At 42.8% G+C, this 22,489-nt stretch overlaps 1 protein-coding gene across 3 annotated transcripts in view; it reads right to left on the bottom strand.

Annotated features, from left to right (window-relative positions):
• The window catches only part of sh3rf1 (SH3 domain containing ring finger 1), a 166,164-nt gene that overhangs the window by 11,723 nt on the left and 131,952 nt on the right, over positions 1 to 22,489 (bottom strand). For all 3 annotated transcript variants that reach the window (XM_043703587.2, XM_043703578.2, XM_043703596.2), the window contains exons 7-10: positions 13,654 to 13,784; positions 11,810 to 11,980; positions 8,529 to 8,806; positions 7,180 to 7,472 (exon numbers count right to left, since the gene is read on the bottom strand). In XM_043703587.2, the coding sequence (XP_043559522.2) occupies positions 7,180 to 7,472; positions 8,529 to 8,806; positions 11,810 to 11,980; positions 13,654 to 13,784 (873 nt within the window). The remainder of the gene's footprint in view (positions 1 to 7,179; positions 7,473 to 8,528; positions 8,807 to 11,809; positions 11,981 to 13,653; positions 13,785 to 22,489) is intronic.

Below are 22,489 nucleotides of genomic sequence, written 5' to 3'. Positions count from 1 at the left end.
AAGTGGATAAAGCAGAGCAGAGTGACCAGACTTGAAGTTAATTCTGCTTTCTTTCTTCAGATGCTGCCAGCCATGCTGAATTTTGCCAGCAATTTCTGTTTTTGTTTCCGATCTCCAGCTTCAACAGTTCTTTGTTTTATTTCAGCTAAAAATGGCAAATTTCCTTCCCTAAAGGATATTAAAGAACAATATGGGTTTTTTCCAACGATTGGCAATGGTTTCATGGTTATCATTATTCTCAATTCCAGATTTTTATTAAATTCAATATCAATCATCTGCCCCAGAACATCACTTGGGGCTTTGGATTAATAGTGATAATACCATAAGGCAATCATTGCCCTGGAGTGTGATGGAATATTCCCTACTTGCCTGGATGGGGGCAGCTCCAACAACACTCAAGAAGTCCGACACCATCCAGGACAAAAGCTGCCTGCATCACTGGTGCCATATCCACAAACATCCACTCCCTACATCGAGGCTCAGCAGCAGGAGTGTGTACTGTCTACAAGAGATGGTGCAGACATTCACTAAAGCTCTGTAGACAGCACCTTCCAAACCAGGAACACTGCCAATGAGAAGAAAATGGAGGCAAGTAGATGGGAATACAACCAAGGCCCCCTCCAAGCAACTCAGCATCTTGACTTGGAAATATATCACTGTTCATTCAGTGTCACTGGGTCAAAATCCTGGAATTCCCTCCCTAAGAGCATTGTGGGTCTACCAACAGCACAGGGACTGTACTGGTTCAACAAGACATTCACAACCACTTTCTCAACAGCACCTAGGGATGGGGCAATAAATGTTGGCCCAGCAATACCCACTTCCCGTGAAAGAATAAACATAAGCTTGACATCATCCAGGACAAAGCAGAATACTCAATGGCACTCCAGCCACAGTCATCAATATTCACTCCCTCTGTCACCGACATACAGTTGTGAGAAACTGCTACAATAAGCAGAACAATAATTCACCAAGGTTTGTTCCACAACACCATTCAAAACTGGGATGTTCACTGCCTAGAGTGGATAAAGACAACAGATGCATGGGAACATTCTCCCCTCCATGTGCCCTTCAAGTCACACAACATCCAGAGTGGGAATTATGTCACGATTCCTTGACTGTCATTGGGTCCAATCTGTGATGTCCCTTCCTAACAGTGCCAAGGGTGCCTCTCATCTCAGAATGCAACCGGATTTTGATCAGATGGGCCAAAGAGCTGAGGAGTGGCAGTTGGAGTTTAGTTTAGATAAATGCGAGGTGCTGCACTTTGGAAAGGCAAATCAGGGCAGGCCTTATAAACTTAATGGTAAAATCCTGGGAAGTGTTACTGAACAAACAGACCTTGGAGTACAAGTTCACAGTTCCTTGAAAGTGGAGTCGCAGGTAGATAGGACAGTGAAGGTGTTTGGCATGCTTTCCTTTATTGGTCAAAGACACGGAGTATAAGAGTTGGGAGGTCATGTTGAGGCTGTACAAGACATTGGTTTGGCCACTTTTGGAACCTTGTGTACAAATCTGGTCTCCTTTCTATAGAAAGCATGTTGTGAAACTTGAAAAAATTTACAAGTATTGGACTGTTTGAGCTATTTGATGGTTACCAGGGTTGGACGGTTTGAGCTACAGTGACAGGCTGAATAGGCGGAGGCTGTTTTCCGGAGCGTCTGAGGTTGAGGGATGAACTTAAGACATTTATAAAATCATGAGGAGCATGGATAGGGTGACCAGACAAGGTCTTTTCATTAGGGTGGGCGAGTCCAGAACTACAGGGCATAGGTTTAAGGTGAGATGGGAAAGATTTAAAAGGGACCTAAGGGACAACTTTTTCATGCAGAAGGTGGTGCACGTATGCTGGAACTGCCAGAGGAAGTTTGGAGGCTGGTACAATTACAACATGTGAAAGGCATCTGGATGGGTCTAGGAATAGGAAGGGTTTAATAGAGATATGGACCAAATACTGAAAAGTGGGACTAGATTTATTTAGGATATCTGGTCGGCACGGATGAGTTGGGCTGAAGTGTCTGTGTACAGTTCTATGACTTTATGCTGACAGCGCTGTGGATGCCTCTACGGACTGCAGTGGTTCAAGTCGACAGTCCAGAAGCATTTTCTCAAAAGATAACAACAAATGCTAACCTAGCCTGTGATACCCACATCCTTGAACAAAGCTAAAAATTATATAGTAGTTCTGATTGTCATCTCAATTTCACTTTGCGGTCTGCCCCACAATCATGGACTTGCTCCCCCCCTCATTAAAATTTATCTGTCCTAGCCTTGAACAAATTGAATAAGCACCCTCCACTGTTTTGAGGAAAAGAATTTGAAATAATAACGACTCATAGAAAAGAAAGTTCTCCTCACCTCCATCTTAATGAGGACTCATCTTATTTTTCAAGTATGTCTCCTAGTTCGAACTTCTCCAAGTCCATTGCAGTATATCCCCCCAGGACCTTACATGTTTCAGTAAGATCACCTCCCATTCTCCTCCATGCTATGATAAAGGGTCCACCTGCTCACCTTCTCCTCATAAAATACCCATTCACTCCAGGAATTAGGCGACTGAACCTTGCCTGAACCACTCTTACAGCGATTATATTGTTTTTCAATTAAGGAGACCAAAACTGTGCACAGTATTCCAGCCTGGTCTCACCAACAGCTTGTATAGCTGCAATAAGCCTTCCTATTTTTACATTCCATTTCCCTCACCACAAATGCGACAACTCCACTGACCTTCCTAATTATTTATTTTACTGTAGTGGTAAAAGTAACTGGAAGATTATTCCAGAACCTCAAGCAAATGCCTGTTGAAAAATGTTCCAAATCCCTCCACAGCAGACGATGAAATCAATGAAAATCTGGAAAAGCTAATCCGAAGGTGACCAAGTAAGCCTTGTCCATTGTTGTCAAATTCCATCTTGCTCTCAATGTCCTTACTTTTATTTGCCTTCATGAGATTCCTGACCCAAAGCAATGTGATTGACTACAGTTGGGGATTGGCAATGAATGTTGGGTTAGCTGGTGATGCTCATATCCCACGAATGAATTTTTAAAAAATTGCATCAAAAGTTTCGCAGAAAATAACTAATTTCTTGTGCTCAACTAATTTAAGCAAGACAAAGTCAAGCTGCATGAGGAATCTGGGTACGACGAGAAGCTGGCCACCTCCAATCAGACCCCACCACCAAGGATATATTTCCCTCCCCTATCAGCGTTCCGGAAAGACCACTCCCTCCGCGACTCCCTAGTCAGGTCCACACCCACCACCAACCCAACCTCCACTCCCGGCACCTTCCCCTGCAACCGCAAGAAATGCAAAACTTGCGCCCACACCTCCCCCCTCACTTCCTTCCAAGGCCCCAAAGGATCTTTCCATATCTCTCACAAATTCACCTGCACCTCGGCACACATCATTCACTGCATCCACTGCACCCAATGTGGCCTCCTCTACATTGGGGAGACAGGCCGCCCACTTGCGGAACGTTTCAGAGAACACCTCTGGGACACCCGCACCAACCAACCCAACCGCCCTGTGGCTGAACATTTTAACTCCCCCTCCCACTCCGCCAAGGACATACAGGTCCTTGGACTCCTCCATCGCCAGACCATGGCAACACGACGCCTGGAGGAAGAGCACCTCATCTTCCACCTAGGAACCCTCTAACCAAAGGGATGAATGCAGATTTCTCCAGCTTCCTCATCTCAGTCCCAACCCTCAGCACCGCCTTCTTGACCTGCAATCTTCTTCCCGACCTCTCTGCCCCCACACCCTCTCCGGCCTATCACCTTCACCTTAACCTCCTTCGACCTATCGCATTCCCAACGCCCCTCCCCCAAGTCCCTCCTCCCTACCTTTTATCTTAGCCTGCTTGGCACACCCTCCTCATTCCTGAAGAAGGGCTCATGCCCGAAACGTTGATTCTCCTGCTCCTTGGATGCTGCCTGACCTGCTGCGCTTTTCCAGCAACACATTTTTCAGCTCTGATCTCCAGCATCTGCAGTCCTCACTTTCTCCTGGTTTTATCGAAGCCCTATTATACCGAGCAGTGGGATACTCAGCAGTCGGATGAAACTGACTCACAAAGCTAATACATTAGGATCTTCATAAATTGAGTGAAAGAGGTTTGGCAGAAGAACTCGTTTTGGCAAAAAACATTGTTGGAGGTGCTCAAATGGTGTATTGATTATTGGACGCTAAAACACCTGTGGGGGAGGAAGGAGATTTAAAACTTTACTCCAACAAAGTAGAGTTGTGAAAGATTTTGGAAACGGTACTTAGTGCCATATTACTTGAGAATCAGCCAGCAAATCGGAGGCTTAACTTTACCATATTAGCTACTTATAGTTAACTTATAGGTTCTACTGCATACAATTTTGCCGGTAGTTCTGGCATGCTCTATGCTGATTTAGGTTCGGTGGTCACAGTAAAAATTTTAAAGCAAGAATTTTTATACCATTTGTTTCTTCGTTGAGTTAGAGTCACACAGTCCTACAGCACTTTGGTGCAAACTGATCAATGCAGACCAAAAACGTCCATCCACACTAACCCCATTTCCCTGCGCTTGGCTCATAACCTTCTCACCCTTTCCTAAATAGGTATGGGTCCAAATCCCTTTTAAATGTTGTTAATGTACCCACCTCAATAACTTCCACTGGCAGCTCATTCCATACTTGTAACAATTTTTTCCCCAAGAATCCCTCCAGTGTGGAAACAGGCCCTTCGGCCCAACGAGTCCACTCCGCCCCTCTGAAGTATAACCCACCCAGACCAATTCCCCTACCCTATATTTACCCCTGATTAATGCACTTAACATCTCTGAACACTATGGCCAATTTAGCGTGACCAAATTTACCTATCTGCACATCTTTGGACTGTGGGAGGAAACCGGAACACCCGGAAGATACCCCCGCAGACACGGGGAGAACATGCAAACGCCACACCACACAGTTGCCCAAGGCACAAATCAGACTGGGTCCCTGGCGCTGTGAGGCAGCAGTGCTCACCACTGAGACACCGTGCCGCCTCCTCTGTGTAAAAAAAAGGTTGCCCCTCAGGTTCCCTTTTATTCTTTCCCCTCTAACCTTAAACTGATGCCCTCTCATCCTCGATTACCCAACCCCGGGAAAAAGAGTGAGTGCATTCACCCTATCCATGCCTCTCATGATCTAATACACTTCTCTAAGATGCCACCCCCTCAGTCTACTACCCTCTAAAGAGAAAAGTCCTAGCTTGTCCAGTCTCTCCCTATAACTCAGGCTATTTAGTCTTGGCAACATCCTTGTAAATTTCTTTGGCACTCTTTCCAGTTTAATCTTATTTTCCAGCATCTGGTACGTAACTTTAAATGTTATGATATTTCAACTGCTCGTCCACATATTATTTTTTATAAAGGCACTGAGGATTCCTCCCTCTACTGCCCTCCCAGGCAGTATATTGCTGATACCCTCTGGGTGAAAAAGATTTTCCTCAAATCTCGTAAAATCATACATTCCCTACAGTGTGGAAGCGGCTCCTTCGGCCCAACAAGTCCACACTAACCATCCGAAGGGTAACCCACCCAGACCCATTCCCCCTACCCTTTGTCTAACCTGATTAGTGCACCTAACCTACACATCCCTGAACACTACTGGCAATTTAGCATGGCCAATTCACTTAACCCACATGTCTTTGGACTGTGGGAGGAAACCAGCACACACAGAGGAAACTCATGCAGACACGTGGAGAATGTTTCTGGAGTTTGCGCAGTCATGGAGTCCCTACAGAATGAAAACAGGCCATTTGGCCCAACAAGTCCATACCAACCCTCTCAAGAGTAACCCACCCAAACCCATTCCCCAACCCTACTACTGTACATTTACCCCTGACTAATGCACCCAACCTGGATGACCCTGAACACTATGGGCAATTTAGCATGGCCAATCCACCTGACCTGCACATCTTTGGACTGTGGGAGGAAACCCACGCAGACACAGGGAGAATGTCTGTGTGGAGTTTGCACAGTCACCCGAGGCAGGAATTGAACCCGGGTCTCTGATGCTGTGAGGAAGCAGTGCTAACCACTGAGCCACCGTGCCACCCCTCTAAACCTCATGCTTTTCACCTTAAAATTATGACTCTCATTATTGACCTTTTGACTGAAGGGAACAGCTGCTTCCTATCCACCCTGTTCTACGCCCTCAATTCCATACACCCTCGATCAGGTCTCCACTCGAAAGAAAACAATGCACACTCATCCAGCCTTTCTTCATGGGTGGAGTGATCCATCCCCAGGCAACATCCTGGTGAATATCCACTGCAAAAGATCCCCAAACTCCAGTGGCATCATATCCTTTCGGTAGGAAGGTGACCAGAACTGCACATAGTAGTCCAGCTCCACCCTGACCAAAGTTTTGGCACATATGTATTTACGTAGCACCTTCCACAACCCCAGGGATCTTAAAGTACTTTAGAACCAGTAGAGCACTGACACCTTTTGAGGTGTAGTCACTGGTGATGCAGTTGAAATATCATAACGTTCAAAGTTACATGCCAGGATTAGTGTAGATAGGTTAGCATGGATTCAATGGGTTGTATGACTATATGATTCTATGACTCTAAATGGATAGGATATGGTTGTCGATTGAAAACCTGAAGCACAGATCTTTGCTAAAGGACCCAGACTTCAGCATATTCTCTCACACAACCTTGCACGGTGCGCTCTGGTATAACAACAGTGGTGTTCCTCTGCAACCTCAAGCTATAGACAATCACGCTGTAGAAGAAATTGCTATACCAGTTCAGTAGAAAGTTCATGTTATCCAAACTGTGCTCACAATTCGTTCATTGCACTATAGTCAATTGACACTGACAAAACATGTGTTACACCAGAATGGCACTGTAATAATAACCAGGTTTTTGTATTTCAGGACATTTAAGTATTGGTCAGAACCAGCTTTTCTTTAAACGAGTGCACCTGGGATCACAGAACTCCCCCCAGTGAGAGGAAAGACGGGGCCAAGGTTGAACATCTCACCCAGAAGTTGAAAGCTCCGACAGTACAGCACTCCTTCAGTGCTGCATTGAAGTACCAATCTGGAGTTTTGTAGTACTCAAGTCTCCAAAGTGGGGATTTAACTCTAAACCTTCGAACAAAGATTTATGTGCCACTTTCAATAACAATTTTAAGAAAAAAAAAACTCTCTCACCTTCTCTCTGCTCTCCTTGTCAAATTTATTAGCAGCTGAGGCTGTTGCAGATGAGATGGCTATGCCCAACGACTCCCCCTCCAGAGCGGTGGCACTGATGTTTGGAGGGGTTATAGCAGCAGTTGCCGAGGTCAGAGCGACAGTGGGCCTCGTTGCTGTGGGAGCAGCGACAACGGTGAAAGGAGTGACGACCTGCTGTGGAGCCGCTGTCGTGGCAGGGCTGGGGGAAGCTGGGCTGTGAGCCTGGATTGGAGTCACTGCTGCAGTCGGTCTCTCCTGGCCCTGGACAGCAGCTGTTGGTGAAATGAGATGTCACTGTAGTGATGTGACTGAACTACAAAGCAATAGGTGGGAAATGGTGGGGGAGAAATGTAATAAATGTGTTCAAAATGATGGAGAATTTTGATAGAGCAACTAAGCGCAAACTGTTTCATTTGTAGGAGGGTAAGAAGACACTGATCAAAGGCAATTGTCAAAAGGCTAGTGAAAGGTAAAGAGCATTTATTTTATGCAGTGTGTTATAATCTGGAATGCGTTGTCTGAAAGGACGGTCAAAGAATGCCCAACAGAGGACTGGATAGGTTTTGAAAAGAGAAAGTTGCAGGGCAGTGGAGAAAGAACAGAGGGACAGTATTGAAATTGTTACCCTACCAGACCTCCTTCCCAAGTTCAAATCGATGATAAAATTCCCAAGCAAAAACACAACAGGAAAAGTTCTTCTGGTCAGTATCCAGATCCACAGCATCATGCCAGTGAAGACAAAAGCAAATGATGACATCAAGAGAAACTACTGCTTTTAGTGTGTTTCAGGGGGGCAGAATAAATGGGTACAGCATTCAGGGATGATGTTTACATGCAGAAACTTGTAAAATTCCAAACCATCTCCCACACAAAGCCAATAAGGCCGTCTGTTAATAACTGAGACTGTCCTTAAGGTTTTAAAGGATGAGGAAATGAAAGTAGGGAGAAAGGAGAGGAAATGGAATTCAAATGGAGATCAGGCTTGATTCAACTGAGTGACAGAACAGGCTGAGGGGCCGAATGGTCACCGTCTGGTCCTAAGTTTTTAAACTCAACCTGCTATGGAAAAATATAACCAATTACAGAAATTTAGATTTAAAACAAAGGCAGGACGGCGCTAACGTTGCAACTGGGAAAGGTGAAGAGACAAGACGAAGTTGGTATCACAGAAAAAAAGATTGGATATTGCTCCTGGTTGAAACTATAAGTCAGTGGTGAAGGAAATGCAACAGTGAGAAAGTCAGAGAAGGTAACTCTTGCCTTGTGACCCACCAGAATAGTTTGAGTCACATGGATGAATAGCTGCAATAATACTGAGCTGGACTCACCCGTCCGAACAGCATTACGAGCTTGGTTAACTGTCATCTGACCCGTCATGTGCATCAGAACCTTGGCCTGTGGGTTGGTAGCCTGTACGTGTGCCCCTGATATGACTGCGGTGGGGACTGGCGGCGTCGGGCTGACTGGTCTGCTCAAATCCAGGCCGTTACTGGGAGCTTTGGGCTGGGGTGTCACCGCTGGCACGGGCACCACTGTGGTCACTCCTCGGCCAACTTGTGCCGTCACCACTACAGGCAACTTAGACTGCCCTGCTGCAGCTGGAGCCCTGCAAACAATTTAAAATAGCAAGATTGAAATAGCAATATGAATATGGGCAACAGAAAGAGAGGACACTACAGAAGGCGGGGGGGAGCGCGCGGTTGAGAGCGAGAATGAGAGAGAGAGAGAGAGAGAGAAAGAGAGAGAGAGAAAAAAAGAGAGAGAGAAAAAAAGAGAGAGAGAAAAAAAGAGAGAAAAAAAGAGAGAGAGAGAAAAAAAGATTTGAAGATGCCGGTGTTGGACTGGGGTGTACAAAGTTAAAAATCACACAACCCCAGGTTATAGTCCAACTGGTTTAATTGGAAGCACACTAGCTTTAGAAACGATGCTCCTTCATCAGATGATAGTGGAGGGCTCAATCCTAACACAGAATTTATAGCAGAATTTACAGTGTGATGTAAATTAAATTATACATTGAAAAATTGATGGTCTGAGAGAGAGAGGAAAAAAAAGAGAGAAAAAAAGAGAGCGAGAGGGGAGAGAGAAAGGGAGAGAGAGAGAGAGAGAGAGAGAGAGCATTTGTGCTGGGGAGCAGGAGAAGGAGGGAAGAGATAGAGACAGAGAGAAGCAGTGTGAATGTTACAGGCACATGGCCTTCCATCAGGCTGATTAGGAAGCCTCTCTTTTCGCAAAAAAAAATTCTACAGACCCTTCTGCTGAACAGTTCTTTCTCAAGTCTAGTGTTAGTTGAGGCTGAGCTAATTTAAAAAGAGTTGTATTATTTAATTAGCAATGCAGTTGTGAGCTAATCTACCAATTAAGAAAATAAATTATCAAGCAACATGCCAGTGCTGCTACCCTGCCAGGATCACAAATTTACAAGGGGATGAGCAAGCTGTCCACCACACAGCTTTACGTCTGTCGCACCACCTGATCTTCAGTGAGACAGAGCTCAAGTGGCCAGATGCATGTTACAGCGACCAAGATAAATGCAAGCCCCCTTTTTTTTAAAAAAAAATCAGCTCCCCTCGTTTTCTGGATATATCAAAGTACAGCAGAAGGTCCATCTGCACGTTACACAAAGGTTCCCCACTGGGGTTAACGGGAATGCGTGAGGACAGGCAATGAGAGTGATGCCAAGATGACAAACAAAGAGACAAAGGGAGAGATGGCACAACTGCACAGAAAAAGGCTTTCAAGTGGCTTCTCAGAGAGGGAAGAATTTTCAGAAGGTAATGTAGTTTAAGAGGAATATTGTAAAAGGCAAGAAGTAGGAGAACAAGTCTCCAAAGTAGGAATAGGCTGGCAACACAGATTTATATGTCCATAAATTTGCAAGAAACTAAGTCAGGGATTTACTGAGAAATGTTGAAAAAATGACTCAATTTGTTAAAATTTTTCTCCTTGCATTTATCAATTTGCCAGAAATACATAAATACATACTTTCAAGTCAGAAATAACTTCTATTTTTCAAATCTAACGCAAAAACCCAGAAATTGAGGGAAATTTGAATACTTCATAATAATACATCAGCTATAGCCCTAGCCACATCTAAGCTCTGAGGATGAATTCCATCTTATGAATTCTTCATGGCAACATCTTCACCAAAGTCGATAAGTCAATCAATCAGTACATTTTCCTTACACAGCATAAAATGCTGTTTTCCTTTTACATTAGTATTTCTTGCAAATTGCTCTGATAAGTTCAAGTTCTTCAGCAATACCTGAAATCTGTATCAGCAAATGATTTGCTGAGATGGCCCAAAAAGAGCTTCAGACCAACATACAAAGACTCTCTTCTCGCCCCACTGACTCCAACCCTTAAATGCGATACCACAACCTAGGCAGGTTTTTATTATAATCCAGAACAATTTGCTTACTAATCCAACTCAAACTGGAGCAGATTTATTTGTGGGATGTTTTCTTCAACAAATTCATGTAACATCAAATTTAATTCACACTGTATCTTTACATAGTTACACATCCCATTGTGTATAATCTGACAAACAAAATCGATATAAAGTATAAGAGGATGAAACTAGGACAGATGGCCAACAGCTCAGACACGGAAGTTGGCTTTTAACTAATGTTTTCAGCGCTCATTCCACACACTCTGCATGAAAACATTGTCCCTCAGGTCCTGGGAATTCACCTCCCATTCCAGTTGCTTTCCTAATCATTTTAGCAAGACACCCAGTTGCTTGAGGAACACCGAGTTCTGCAAATTCCCTCCCATTTAAATATAATACCGCTCTTCTATGCTTCACCCAAAAGTTCACATTTTTCTACATCGCGTGCCATCTGCCAATTTTTGCACACACAATGAACTGGTCTACATTGTTTTGTAAACTCTCTGCCTCCTTTTGAGAACTTACTTTTCTACCTGTCTTGGCTTTATTGACAAATTTGGCTAACACACATTCCAGTTATATTGATTGTTCTCAGAGTTGAGGACCCAGTGACTAATCCCTTAGCCCCTTTTGCCGAACAGAAAATGACCCATTTATCTCCACTATCTGTTCCTTGTTGGTTTACATTCCTATATCCATGCCAATATGTTACATCCTACACCATGTATCCTTATTTTGAGAAGCAACTTTTGATGTGACACTTATCAAATATCATTTGATATTTCAAGAGCAGCACACCTACAAATTCCCCTCTCCCCAGAGTACTACAAAACTCCACTGCATCTGTGAAACATAATGGCCCTTTCCCAGAGCCATGTTGGCTCTGTCTGATCACATCATGGTTTTCTAAGTAACCTATATGACTTGTTTAAAAATGGATTGACACTTTCCCCATCACAGACACTCCCTTTCTGCTTTCTGCCTCCCTCCTTTCTTAAGTAATGGTGGTATACTTAATATTTTCCAAACTGCTGGTACCTTTCCAGAACGGAAAGAATTTTCTAAGATTATGACCATCATATCTACTATCACTTTTTTCAAGATTCTAGGATGCAAGTCTGTGGAATATCAGTTCTTTAACATAACGACTACATTACAGAGGAGTACAGTGGTGCAATATAATACAGTATTCTGAAGTAGATTAGGGTCTGAATTACTGACCTTGTTACAGGAGCCATATAGTTCCCAGGAAAAACACCAATTTTGCCAGTATGCATAGATGTTCCCTTGAACCATCCATCTTGGCAGCGTTCAAGCACAAGAAATATCTCTCCCTTTCGCAATTCAAGCTCATCCTCTTTTCGGGGAGTGTACGGATATAAAGCAACATACCTACAGAAATAGGGAGATTATTAGCAAATTTGATCAGTAATATAAACATGCAAACTGACAAAACAATGGCTTAATCCAACCATGCATCATTTAACATTGAAATATGCAGAATATTGTTCACATTTAATCATCTCAAACTCATTTGGAGACATCTAGCTTCCTCAGGAATTCACGTACCCATGCATTATGTTTTGTATTAATGATGTGGTGGTCTTATGTGGGACTGGGGTGAACAAGGTCAGAAGTCACATGACACCAGGTTATAGTCCAACTGGTTTCTTTGAAATCACAAGCTTTCAAAGCACTGCTCTTTCATCAGGTGACAAGCTGACTTCACCTGACGAGCGAGCAGCGTTCCAAAAGCTTGTGATTGCAAATAAATCTGTTGGACTATAAAACTTGGTGTCTTGTGACTTCTGACCTTTTCTTAAGTAGACAACTCGAGCACAAGGAATGCAGTGCAAAGGCATCCTGACCAACAAACCTGCAGGTAAGCAATGGGGTGAAGAATTTGCTGAAATTAGCACATCATTAGAAAAATAAACCTGGAAGTGATCTGAAAGTATTCAGACAAAATAAACAACACCAAAAAGGATAGATATGGAAATCTTGCTCCCACTGATGGGAGAGTCCAAAGCTAAGGCCATATTCATGAGATAGTCAAAATTAAATTCAATTGGGAATTCACAGGAATCTTATTTACTTTGACTGGTTGGAAAGTGCTTGAGGCAAATAGCATAGATGTATTTCACAGGACTTAATTAAATGCACGAGGGAGAAATATACAGAAGTATTTGGTGAAATAAGAGTGAAATAAAATAGTTGGAATGACAAGACTCATATGGAACATAAAGATGAAGACAGTTCAGTGGGATAGATGGTCCACTGTTGAGTTGTAAATTCCATATTTCACTGGGGACTCCTGCCAATTCCACAACAAGAAATTGTTAGAGTTTAAAACAAGTGAAGAGTTCATTCAATGGAGTGTGTGCAATACCACAACACTGTTCGCTCAACATTATTTCATTGAAGCAACTCTTCCTGAGGTTTCTCTCTGCCTGTCTGGTGCTCTGTAATGACAAAGTAAACTACAAATCTTGTTATTAAGAGTGTCCATCTCACTTAGGAACCTTCAAAGCAACTTGCTCTGAAATTCCTGCTCACATTTTGACAGCTGTGAGAAATTACAGCAGAGCAGCGGAGACATCGGCAACATTCTGAATCAAAAGGAGAAAGTTTCCTGAAGAAGGGCTTATGCCCGAAACGTCGATTCTCCTGCTCCTCGGATGCTGCCTGACCTGCTGTGCTTTTCCAGCACCACACTCTCAACAACATTCTGGTTCAGCCAAACTACAACATTTGAAAGAAAAGTTCACTTGCCCCACTTTCCAATATTAATAGAACTTTTTAAAAAAAAGGATGCAAATCTGGGTCTTGGCCAAAAATTCATTGTAGGCTACACTCTGTCTGCACACATTAAAGTTCACTGAAATACATCCATTAGTTTTCAAGATTAAATATTTACAAATAAATTAACGAATGGGAGAAAACATCACCACCACCTTCTGTGGTGAAACTAAAAAGGGCTGCTATTTGGAAGTGCAAAGGCTAATTTCTCAACAGGAGCCAACCAGGAGGTTCAGGACATTGCTTTTAATATTCATTCATCTTACATATTTGGCCGCGCTTGAGGCCTTGAATGTGCCACCTGGTCTGCTGGTGCCAATGTTGGCCGTGGAGCACTAGATGCCGAGGTGGTTACGACAGCATTCGAAGGTGGTGGAGGCAGCGGTGGGTAATTCTCCTGCAGAAACACAAGGCGTCTGTTAGGCTTGGATATTGACACAGCAATCCAGGTCAGAAACAGATTACTGCAATATGCCAAGTTTTAAGCTCAACAAAAATCTTCTGTTCCTTATTTCAATACTGGAATATACTTCCTTCCACTCTCCCTCACATATGTAACTAGCCGTTCCTTGAATGCAATCACACTCTCCTTTTGAAAAAAAAACTTTTTGTGGTCGCACAATCAATGCGGAAACATGATTGGATTGGTTAGTTCTTATTTTGTACTTGCATCCAGTTTTGAAAACCTCATATTTGATGACCCTCACACCGCTTCCTGGTCCTTCTTTACACTTTCATCACTGAAGTGGGTGAAGAATATTTCTGTGGTTTTGTATGCATGTGTGTTTTGAAGAAGAAATGGAGACAATTTGGTCAGTTTTTACAGCCTGACAGGATAGAGCAGATTGAAAGTAGACCAGTTTGGCCTTTCTGCCAAACAAAGAAATTCCACAGCACAGGGTAATTATCTCATTTTATTTGTGCTATCTTGTTCTGCTTTTCCAAAACTGACCTAATTTTCTTTCTCTGGTCCCCCTTGGAAACTGTACGATCATGGGCAGTGAGGAAAGGAGAGCAGGGAATAGTGGGCAGAGGTTGCGGTGATTGTGTGTGCAATGCCAAGACAATGTAACACACGATAGGTTTCTACGTGCCTAGTCTCACACTGCATGTTCCAGCAACTCATTGAAAGGCAGTCAGCAGGAAAAAATAAGCTTGGTTTTCAAACAGTAATACTTCTCAGTGCAAGATACTCATGAACATTTAGAAAGCAGGTTAAACACTAACTAACATCTCAAGGACAACAAAATATTGTGGGCAACTGCAGGGATACCAGTTTGCTGCACTGCCTTCCAGAGCTTGGAGGTAGATTAGCTGCTTTTCACCCAGAACTGGAGCCTCGTATACAAACATTAAAGCAGAAGATTAAAAATAAAAATCCTTTGACTCATTTTCCTCCAAAAGAGACTCACATCCAATTTTAATGAGCCTGAGAACCATTGCTACACTGATCATTTAGGTCACATCCTACTGCTTAAAATCCTTAATGTTGCCAAGCTCTTAGCAAATGCAACAGCAGTTGTCAAGAATTGCACATTCGTATGCTAAACTTTCCAATGTATTAAATTTTTAAAGAGGGCTGAATTTTACATCAACGAAAAATGAATTACCAGCAAAGTATATTAGAGAGAATTAATGACATATTTTTCATTTATTCTTCCTGCCTCCCAAGGAAATCATGAGTGGAACCAACTCTCCATGTCCGCCACCCGTTCTCAGAGAGGTACAGCATGGAGACAGGCCCATCGAACCAACTTGTCCATGCCGACCAGATATCCTCAATTAATCTAGTCCCATTTGCTAGCATTTGGCCCATATCCCTTTAAACCCTTCCTGTTCAAATACCCACCTGATGTCTTTTAAATATTGTAATTGTAGCAGCCTCCACCACTTCCTCTGGCAGCTCATTCCATATATGCACCACCTTCTGTTTGAAAAAGTTGCCCCTTAAGTCCCTTTTAAATTTTTCCCCTCTCACCAAACCTTTCCCCCTCACCTTAAACCTATGCCCTCTAGTTCTGGACTCCCCTACCCCAGGGAAAAGACCTCTATTTACCCTATCCATGCTCTTTACAATTTTATAAACCTCTATTAGGTCACTCCTTAGCCTCCAACGCTCCAGGGAAAACAGCCCCAGCTTATTCAGCCTCTCCCTATAGCTCAAACCCGCAAATATCACTGTTAATCTTTTCTTGTTTGTTCTAGATTTCCTAGCTAAGGGAGTATACCACCACGGTACCTGAACAATCTGCTCATTTGAAGGTAGCCCATTGTTCAGTTTCTGTTTCTCATACCAATTTCTAAATCCAGTCAATCCTGCCTAGCTCTTATCTTGCCCCAGCCTATTCAGCCTCTCTTGGTAGCTCAAGCCCTCCAACCCTGGTAACATCCTTGTCAATCTTTTCTGAACCCTTTCAAGTTTCACAACATCCTTTTGATAGGAAGGAGACCAGAATTGAGCGCAATATTCCAACAGTGGCATAACCAATGTCCTCTACAGCTGCAACACAATCTCCCAACTCCCATACTCAACGCAATGACCAATGAATGCAAGCATATCAAATGCCTTCTTCACCATCCTATCTATCTGTGACTCTACTTTCAAGGAACTATGATCCTGAACAAGGTCTCTTTGTTCAGTAACATTCCCCAGGATCTTACCATTAAATGTATAAGACTGGCCCTGATTTGCTTTTCCAAAATGCAACAACTCACATTGATCTGAATTAAACTCCATCTGCCACTCCTCAGCCCACTGGCCCATCTGATCAAGATCCTGTTTTAATCAGAGGTAACCTTCTTGGCTGTCCACTACACCTCCAATTTTGATGTCATGTGAAAATTTACTAACCATGCCTCCTACATTTACATCCAAATCATTTACATAAATAATGAAAAGGCAGTGGATCCAACACAGATCCTTATGGCACAATATTGGTCACAGGCCTCCAGTCTGAAAAGCAACCCTCCACCACCTTCTACCTTTGAGCCAGTTCTGTACCAAATAGCTAGTTCGCCCTCTATTCCATGTGATCTAAACTTGCTAACCAGTCTCATGAATAACACAGCTGAATGCCTTACTGATAGGTCACATCCACTGCTCTGCTCTCATCAATTCCCTTTCTTACTTCTTCAAAAAAAAACTCAATCAAGTTCATGAGACATGATTTCCCATGCACAAAACCATGTTGACTAACCCTAATCTGTCACGGTCTCTCCAAATACATGTAAATCCTGCCCCTCAGGATTCCCTCCAACAACTTGCCCACCACTCATGCCAGGCTCACTGTGCCAAAGTTCCCTGGCTTTTCCTTACAACCTTTCTTAAACAGTGGCACAACATTAGCCAACCTCTAGTCTTCTGGCTGTGGCTTTCAATGACACAAGAATTTCAGCAACGGGTCCAATAATCTCTTTCCTAGCTTCCCACAGAATTCTAAGGTGCACCCTGGTCAGGTCCCAGGGATTTATGCACCTTTATGTGTTTTAAGACATCCAGCACCACCTTCTCTGTAATACGGACAGTTTTCAAGTTGTTGCTATTTATTTCGCCACAATCTCCAACTTCCATGTCCTTCTGCACAGTAAATACTGATGCAGAATACTTGCTTAGTATCTCCCCCATCTCCTGCAGTTCCACACAAGGTGGCCTTGCTGATTTTTAAGAGGCCCTAATCTCTCCCTAGTTACCCTTTTGTCCTTAATGTATTTGTAGAAGCCAGTTAGATTCTCCTTGACCCTATTATGAGCAGGGAGGTTACGTCAGAACTACCTGAAAATGGGACAAGTTTGACCATAGCTACAGCCCTACATACAGTTATGGTCGCCACATGATAGGAAGGATGAAATCACTCTACAGAGGGTAATGAGAAAGCCCATAAGGATGTTGCCAGGAATAGAGAACTTTAGATAATCAGGAGGACTGGGTCGGCTGGGATTGCTTCCTTTGAAAGCGGAGGGAATACTAAATAGGTCTATCAAATTTTGGCACGTAATTATGAGTGGGTGAAAAGGACCTATTTGCCTGAGTAGAGAGCAATCAATAAAATAATTCATGTTAACTAATTTCAAGTAATGGATTGTTTTACAAAATGGATGGTGGGAACATTGGAGGGGAAAGAAGTGAAAAGGAAAGCTTAGAGATCATAGGTGGTTGGGTTTTGCAACGCACTAATTGAAAGGATGATGGGAACTGAAACTGTAAAAGATTGCAGACCAAAACATGAAAATTCCATAAAATCAGATGGTTCCCTTGCACCAGCACAGACAGAATGAGCCAAACAGACTCCATCTAGAGAGGAAAACAAGTTGTCAGAAGTAGATAGGTTGAGTTAGCAGGCAAACATCTGTCAGATGGAGTATACTGCGCAAAGTTGTGCACATGTTGTCTTGTCAGGAAGAACAGAAAAGCATGCTGTTTAAACAAAAAAAGAGATTGGTACAGAGGATCTGGATCCCCTGTAACATGGGTCACAGAAAGTTAGGGTGCAGGTACAGGAAGTGGCTAGTAAAACAAATGAAAGGTTGTCGATTATTTTAAGGGGAATGGAATATAAAAGTTGTGATGCGTTGCTACTGTTGTACAGAGCATTGATGAGACCACTTAAGAATAGATATAACTGCATTAAAAGTAAATCACAAAAGGTTAATTCACCTCAACCCTGCGATAAAGGACTTATTTCTTCTAAGTCTTCTCTGCACTAAGGCCTTGAAATACTTCTAAAGATCTGTTGCCCAGAGTTGAACAACATACTCCAGCTGAGATCTAGCAGTGATTTCAAAGGTTTTGCAGAACTTTATTCACACAGGAATACAGTACAAAAGTAGGAAAGTCAAGGATCCCATAGGTTTTTCTTGTTAAACAGTCTTCTCAATTTGGCCTGGCACCTTCAAAGATTTGTGTACATATTCACCAACGTCTTTCCTTTCATCCACCTTTGACCAGTACCAGTTCGTTCATAATGCTTCTTACCAAAATGGATCACATCACACTATTGTGTTAAATTTGCATGTCGATATCACCAGTCTACATTGTTCTGTAGTCTATTGCTACCCACTAATTGCAAGGATTGCACCATCTGTAAACTTTGAAACTATGCCCCGTATATCCAAGGGAACATTCCTCATCATTGTACTGGATATTCCAGTGTGACCCCTGGGCATGCCCACTGTAAACTGCCCTTGGTCACACGTACACTCTGCTTTGTCCGAGCAATTTTTTCATCCATTGTCCCAACCTTTTAAGTTTTGTGGTTCTTATCTTGGCTGATAAATATATTAATTAGTACATAACTACATGTCTTTTTGAAGTCAACAGTACAGATCACCCACACACTTTCATTAACTTGGTCTTTTACTCCAAAGAATTTAGATTAGATTAGATTATTTACAGTGTGGAAACAGGCCCTTCGGCCCAACAAGTCCACACTGACCCGCCGAAGCGCAACCCACCCATACATTTACCCCTTCACCTAACACTATGGGCAATTTAGCATAGCCAATTCACCTGACCTGCACATCTTTGGACTATGGGAGGAAACCGGAGCACCCGGAGGAAACCCACGCAGACACGGGGAGAATGTGCGAACTCCACACAGAGAGTCGCCTGAGGCAGGAATTGAACCCGGGTCTCTGGCGCTGTGAGGCAACCTAAGTTGGAAAAACTGAATTTTGCTTTAACAAATCCGTGCTACTAAATTAAGATTGTTCCAGGCTGTTGCCGCTTGTCCATCACCAAGATTAAAGTCAAAAAGTGTGGTGCTGGAAAAACACAGCCAGTTACGCATCATCCGTGGAACAGGAGAGTTGACATTTCGAGCGTAAGCTCTTCATCAGCTCATGCTTGAAGCGTTGACTCTCCTGCTCCTCAGATGCTGCCTGCCCTGCTTTGGTTTTCCAGCACCATACGCCTTGACTCGGATCTCCAGAATGTGCAGACCTCACTTTCGCCCACCATCAAGATTAAGCTGAGTGGCCACAGTGGTCAGGCTTATCCTTCTCTTTTTAAGTAACATTTATAAACAGGAGTGGAATTGGACTCTCACTTTGGTTAAATTGGAGAGGAGAGACAAGCTCCCTTCCTTGAAGGACACCAGCAAGCCAGTTGGATTTTTAAACAATAATTACTTTAACTAATACCTGAAGAAGGGCTTATGCCTGAAACGTCGATTCTCCTGCTACTTGGATGCTGCCTGACCTGCTGCGCTTTTCCAGCAACACATTTTTCACCTCCTTTAACTAATACCTACCAACTTTTTATTTAATAAAGTCAATTCACATTCTCAAACTATTTAACCTCTTTCTATTTACCTAATCTTCAAGAACTGCAGATATTAGAAATCTGAAACAAGAAATGAAAGAGGATCGGTGGAGCAGAAACATTCATTCGGTTTTCTCTGCACAGATACCAGCAATTTCTCACTTGGTTTTTGGAACACAATTCCACTAAGTTTTAATGTGGACAAAATGTGTTGAAAGTGTAACCTATTAGAGTGTCAGTTCAGTCAATGAATTGTGAAAGTAAAAATGAGAAACATATGACCTTTAAGCTAATATACTACTGTGTGGAAATGTGCAATTGTCCTACAGTCAAGTTCATCATTACAGAGATTCCAGATTTACTTAGTCATCCCAGTTGCTAATCTAAGTATTATTAACATGAGTAAAAATGTAACCCAATGCAACAAAACATTTGGCCTTCAAGTGTAACCTAATGCACACCCTAATTCAAATGTTCCACACCCAAGAGACAAGGATGAAACCTATCCATTCACCACCTGGCAGCAGGCTTTGATACGCAGCACAATGAAAGCCATGACACGCTGATCACAATGACTGGCCTATCATTGTCCTTTTCAATGCCTTCATTAACATGCAGGAGGCTTTGAAGTTATACCATCATGAGGGTCAGCAATCAGACCTGAATAATAGTGACTCATGAATAGCTGTAATCCTTTGTTATGCCACTTTGTCTACATGAATGAAGCTCTTTTAATAAGAATAGTTCAGTTATAGTTGCTGATTAATGTAACCACTTGCTGATTAAGAACAGATTTCCCTCACCACTCCAGCTCTGTACACTGACACTCCTGGGAAATCTGACACACTAATATAAATGTGTGCGCATACACCACCAAATTACCTTGCAGGAAGCATGAAGCCAGGCATGAATGTGTCAACTGTAACCTTTTAAACATTGCAAAGAATTCAAATTACAAAGATATGAAATTAACAGGTACGAAAAGACCAACTGGGTCCATTAGCCTGCCCCAGATTGCTATAGTTGGAGCATCACAGCTAAATACTACTTTCTCTTCCACCCACACAGCTCCCCACTGCCACTCAATCTCCTGGGAGTTGAGAAAGGCAGGGAAATATCTCTCCAACTTCCCCAGGCAATCAAACCATCCAGGAGAAAACACAAGTTTTCTCTATTTTTGTGCCAGCAAAGTAAAAAGCTACGTGATGGACATAATATTTTATATAGAGTCTCTGCTTTCTGCATTACTTACAGCAATAGAAATCAAAGCAAACATATCAATTGATATATACATTTGATGAAGCAGGTATTCTGCACTCACTGACATTTACCTAAAAAAAACTTTAAAGGGACATTTTAGTTTTGCTTTGAGACTGGTATTAGAAATCTTCCTCAAACTCGCATTAGATTAGATTAGATTACTTTACAGTGTGGAAACAGGCCCTTCGGCCCAACAAGTCCAAACCGACCCGCCGAAGCGCAAACCACCCATACCCCTACATTTACCCCTTACCTAACACTACGGACAATTTAACATGGACAATTCACCTAACCTGCACATCTTTGGACTGTGGGAGGAAACCGGAGCACCCGGAGGAAACCCACGCAGACACGGGGAGAATGTGCAAACTCCACACAGTCAGTCGCCTGAGGCGGGAATTGAACCCGGGTCTCTGGCGCTGCGAGGCAGCAGTGCTAACCACTGTGCCACCGTGCCGCCCACGGTGTTCTCAGTCTGGATACCCACACTATCCTTGTACTGAAAAAGGCCACAGAAGCCCCTAACTCCAATTACCCAGCATTTCTGCACTGTCAACGTGTCTTGTAAAATGTTTGCTTGAGAAAGCAATGTTAAAGACAGAAGTATGTGATGCTGGGACAATCTCCAAAATGGCAAGTTCCTTCAGGAGAGAAATCCGTGTAAATCAATAAGTTGTCACTTTGTTAAAGAATCAGTTGGAATGTGCTTAGCATTCACTGGTGACAATCATTCAGCAATAATGTTTTTTAACTGCTGGCTGCCAACATTACCCAATGCCAGTGTTGATTCTTCACACCATGAGATGTCTGACAACAAAGAACCTGCTGCTCCAGACTGTGCAATCTCTGAATTCTAGTCACTTAAACTTTCTGTGCAAGTCTGCTGGGTCAGGGAATACAGCACAGTCTTAATGTACATGTATATTGGACATGGATGAATTACCAGCTCATGATGACTGTAGTTTGCCATCCTTGACATAACCCCGATGATTCTGTAACACCTAGTCTTTAATTATTGGTCAATGTGAAGCTTCGTATAAATTCAAAACCATTTAACTCTTGCAGTTGATGTTGCATTTGTGAAATCTAAAATTTATTTGTTGCGCATCTCAAACTGTCCTTGAAGATCAGGTACAAATGACAGATTTCCTCACCTATTGGACAACAGTGCACCAGATGTGTTCTTATGACAATGTCACCATTAGGCTAGTTCTTTTTTAAGTTCCAGATTTTTATTTCACTTTCACCACCTGTGGTGAAACGGTTAAAAATTATGTCCCAATACATGTGTGAATCTAACCGGAATGGAGGTGTTGCTTAGTCCCGTGTGAATCTTATTACACACCTCCCCGTGTGAATCTTCTTATCTGTATGTAACCAGAATGGAATGTGTTTTTTAGCCTTGCTCTGCTGTTCACATGAATGTTTATATCTGGAAAAGAGTATATCAGCTGGAAAAGTCTCCAGTTCGGTGAGTCTGCTCCGGGGTTACATTTAACCGCCGAGCGTGGGTTGTTGGCAACCGCTCTACGAGAACTGACGGCTCCCAGTTCCGGTAACATGTAGAGTGAGTATAAGCCAGA

Source organism: Chiloscyllium plagiosum, unplaced genomic scaffold (assembly GCF_037043375.1).
Source record: "Chiloscyllium plagiosum isolate Xiang-an unplaced genomic scaffold, Cpla_swu_hap1 HiC_scaffold_2, whole genome shotgun sequence".
NCBI lineage: Eukaryota > Metazoa > Chordata > Chondrichthyes > Orectolobiformes > Hemiscylliidae > Chiloscyllium > Chiloscyllium plagiosum.
The sequence above is the reverse complement of the archived record's forward strand: the minus strand, read 5'-3'. Positions and strand labels throughout refer to the sequence as shown.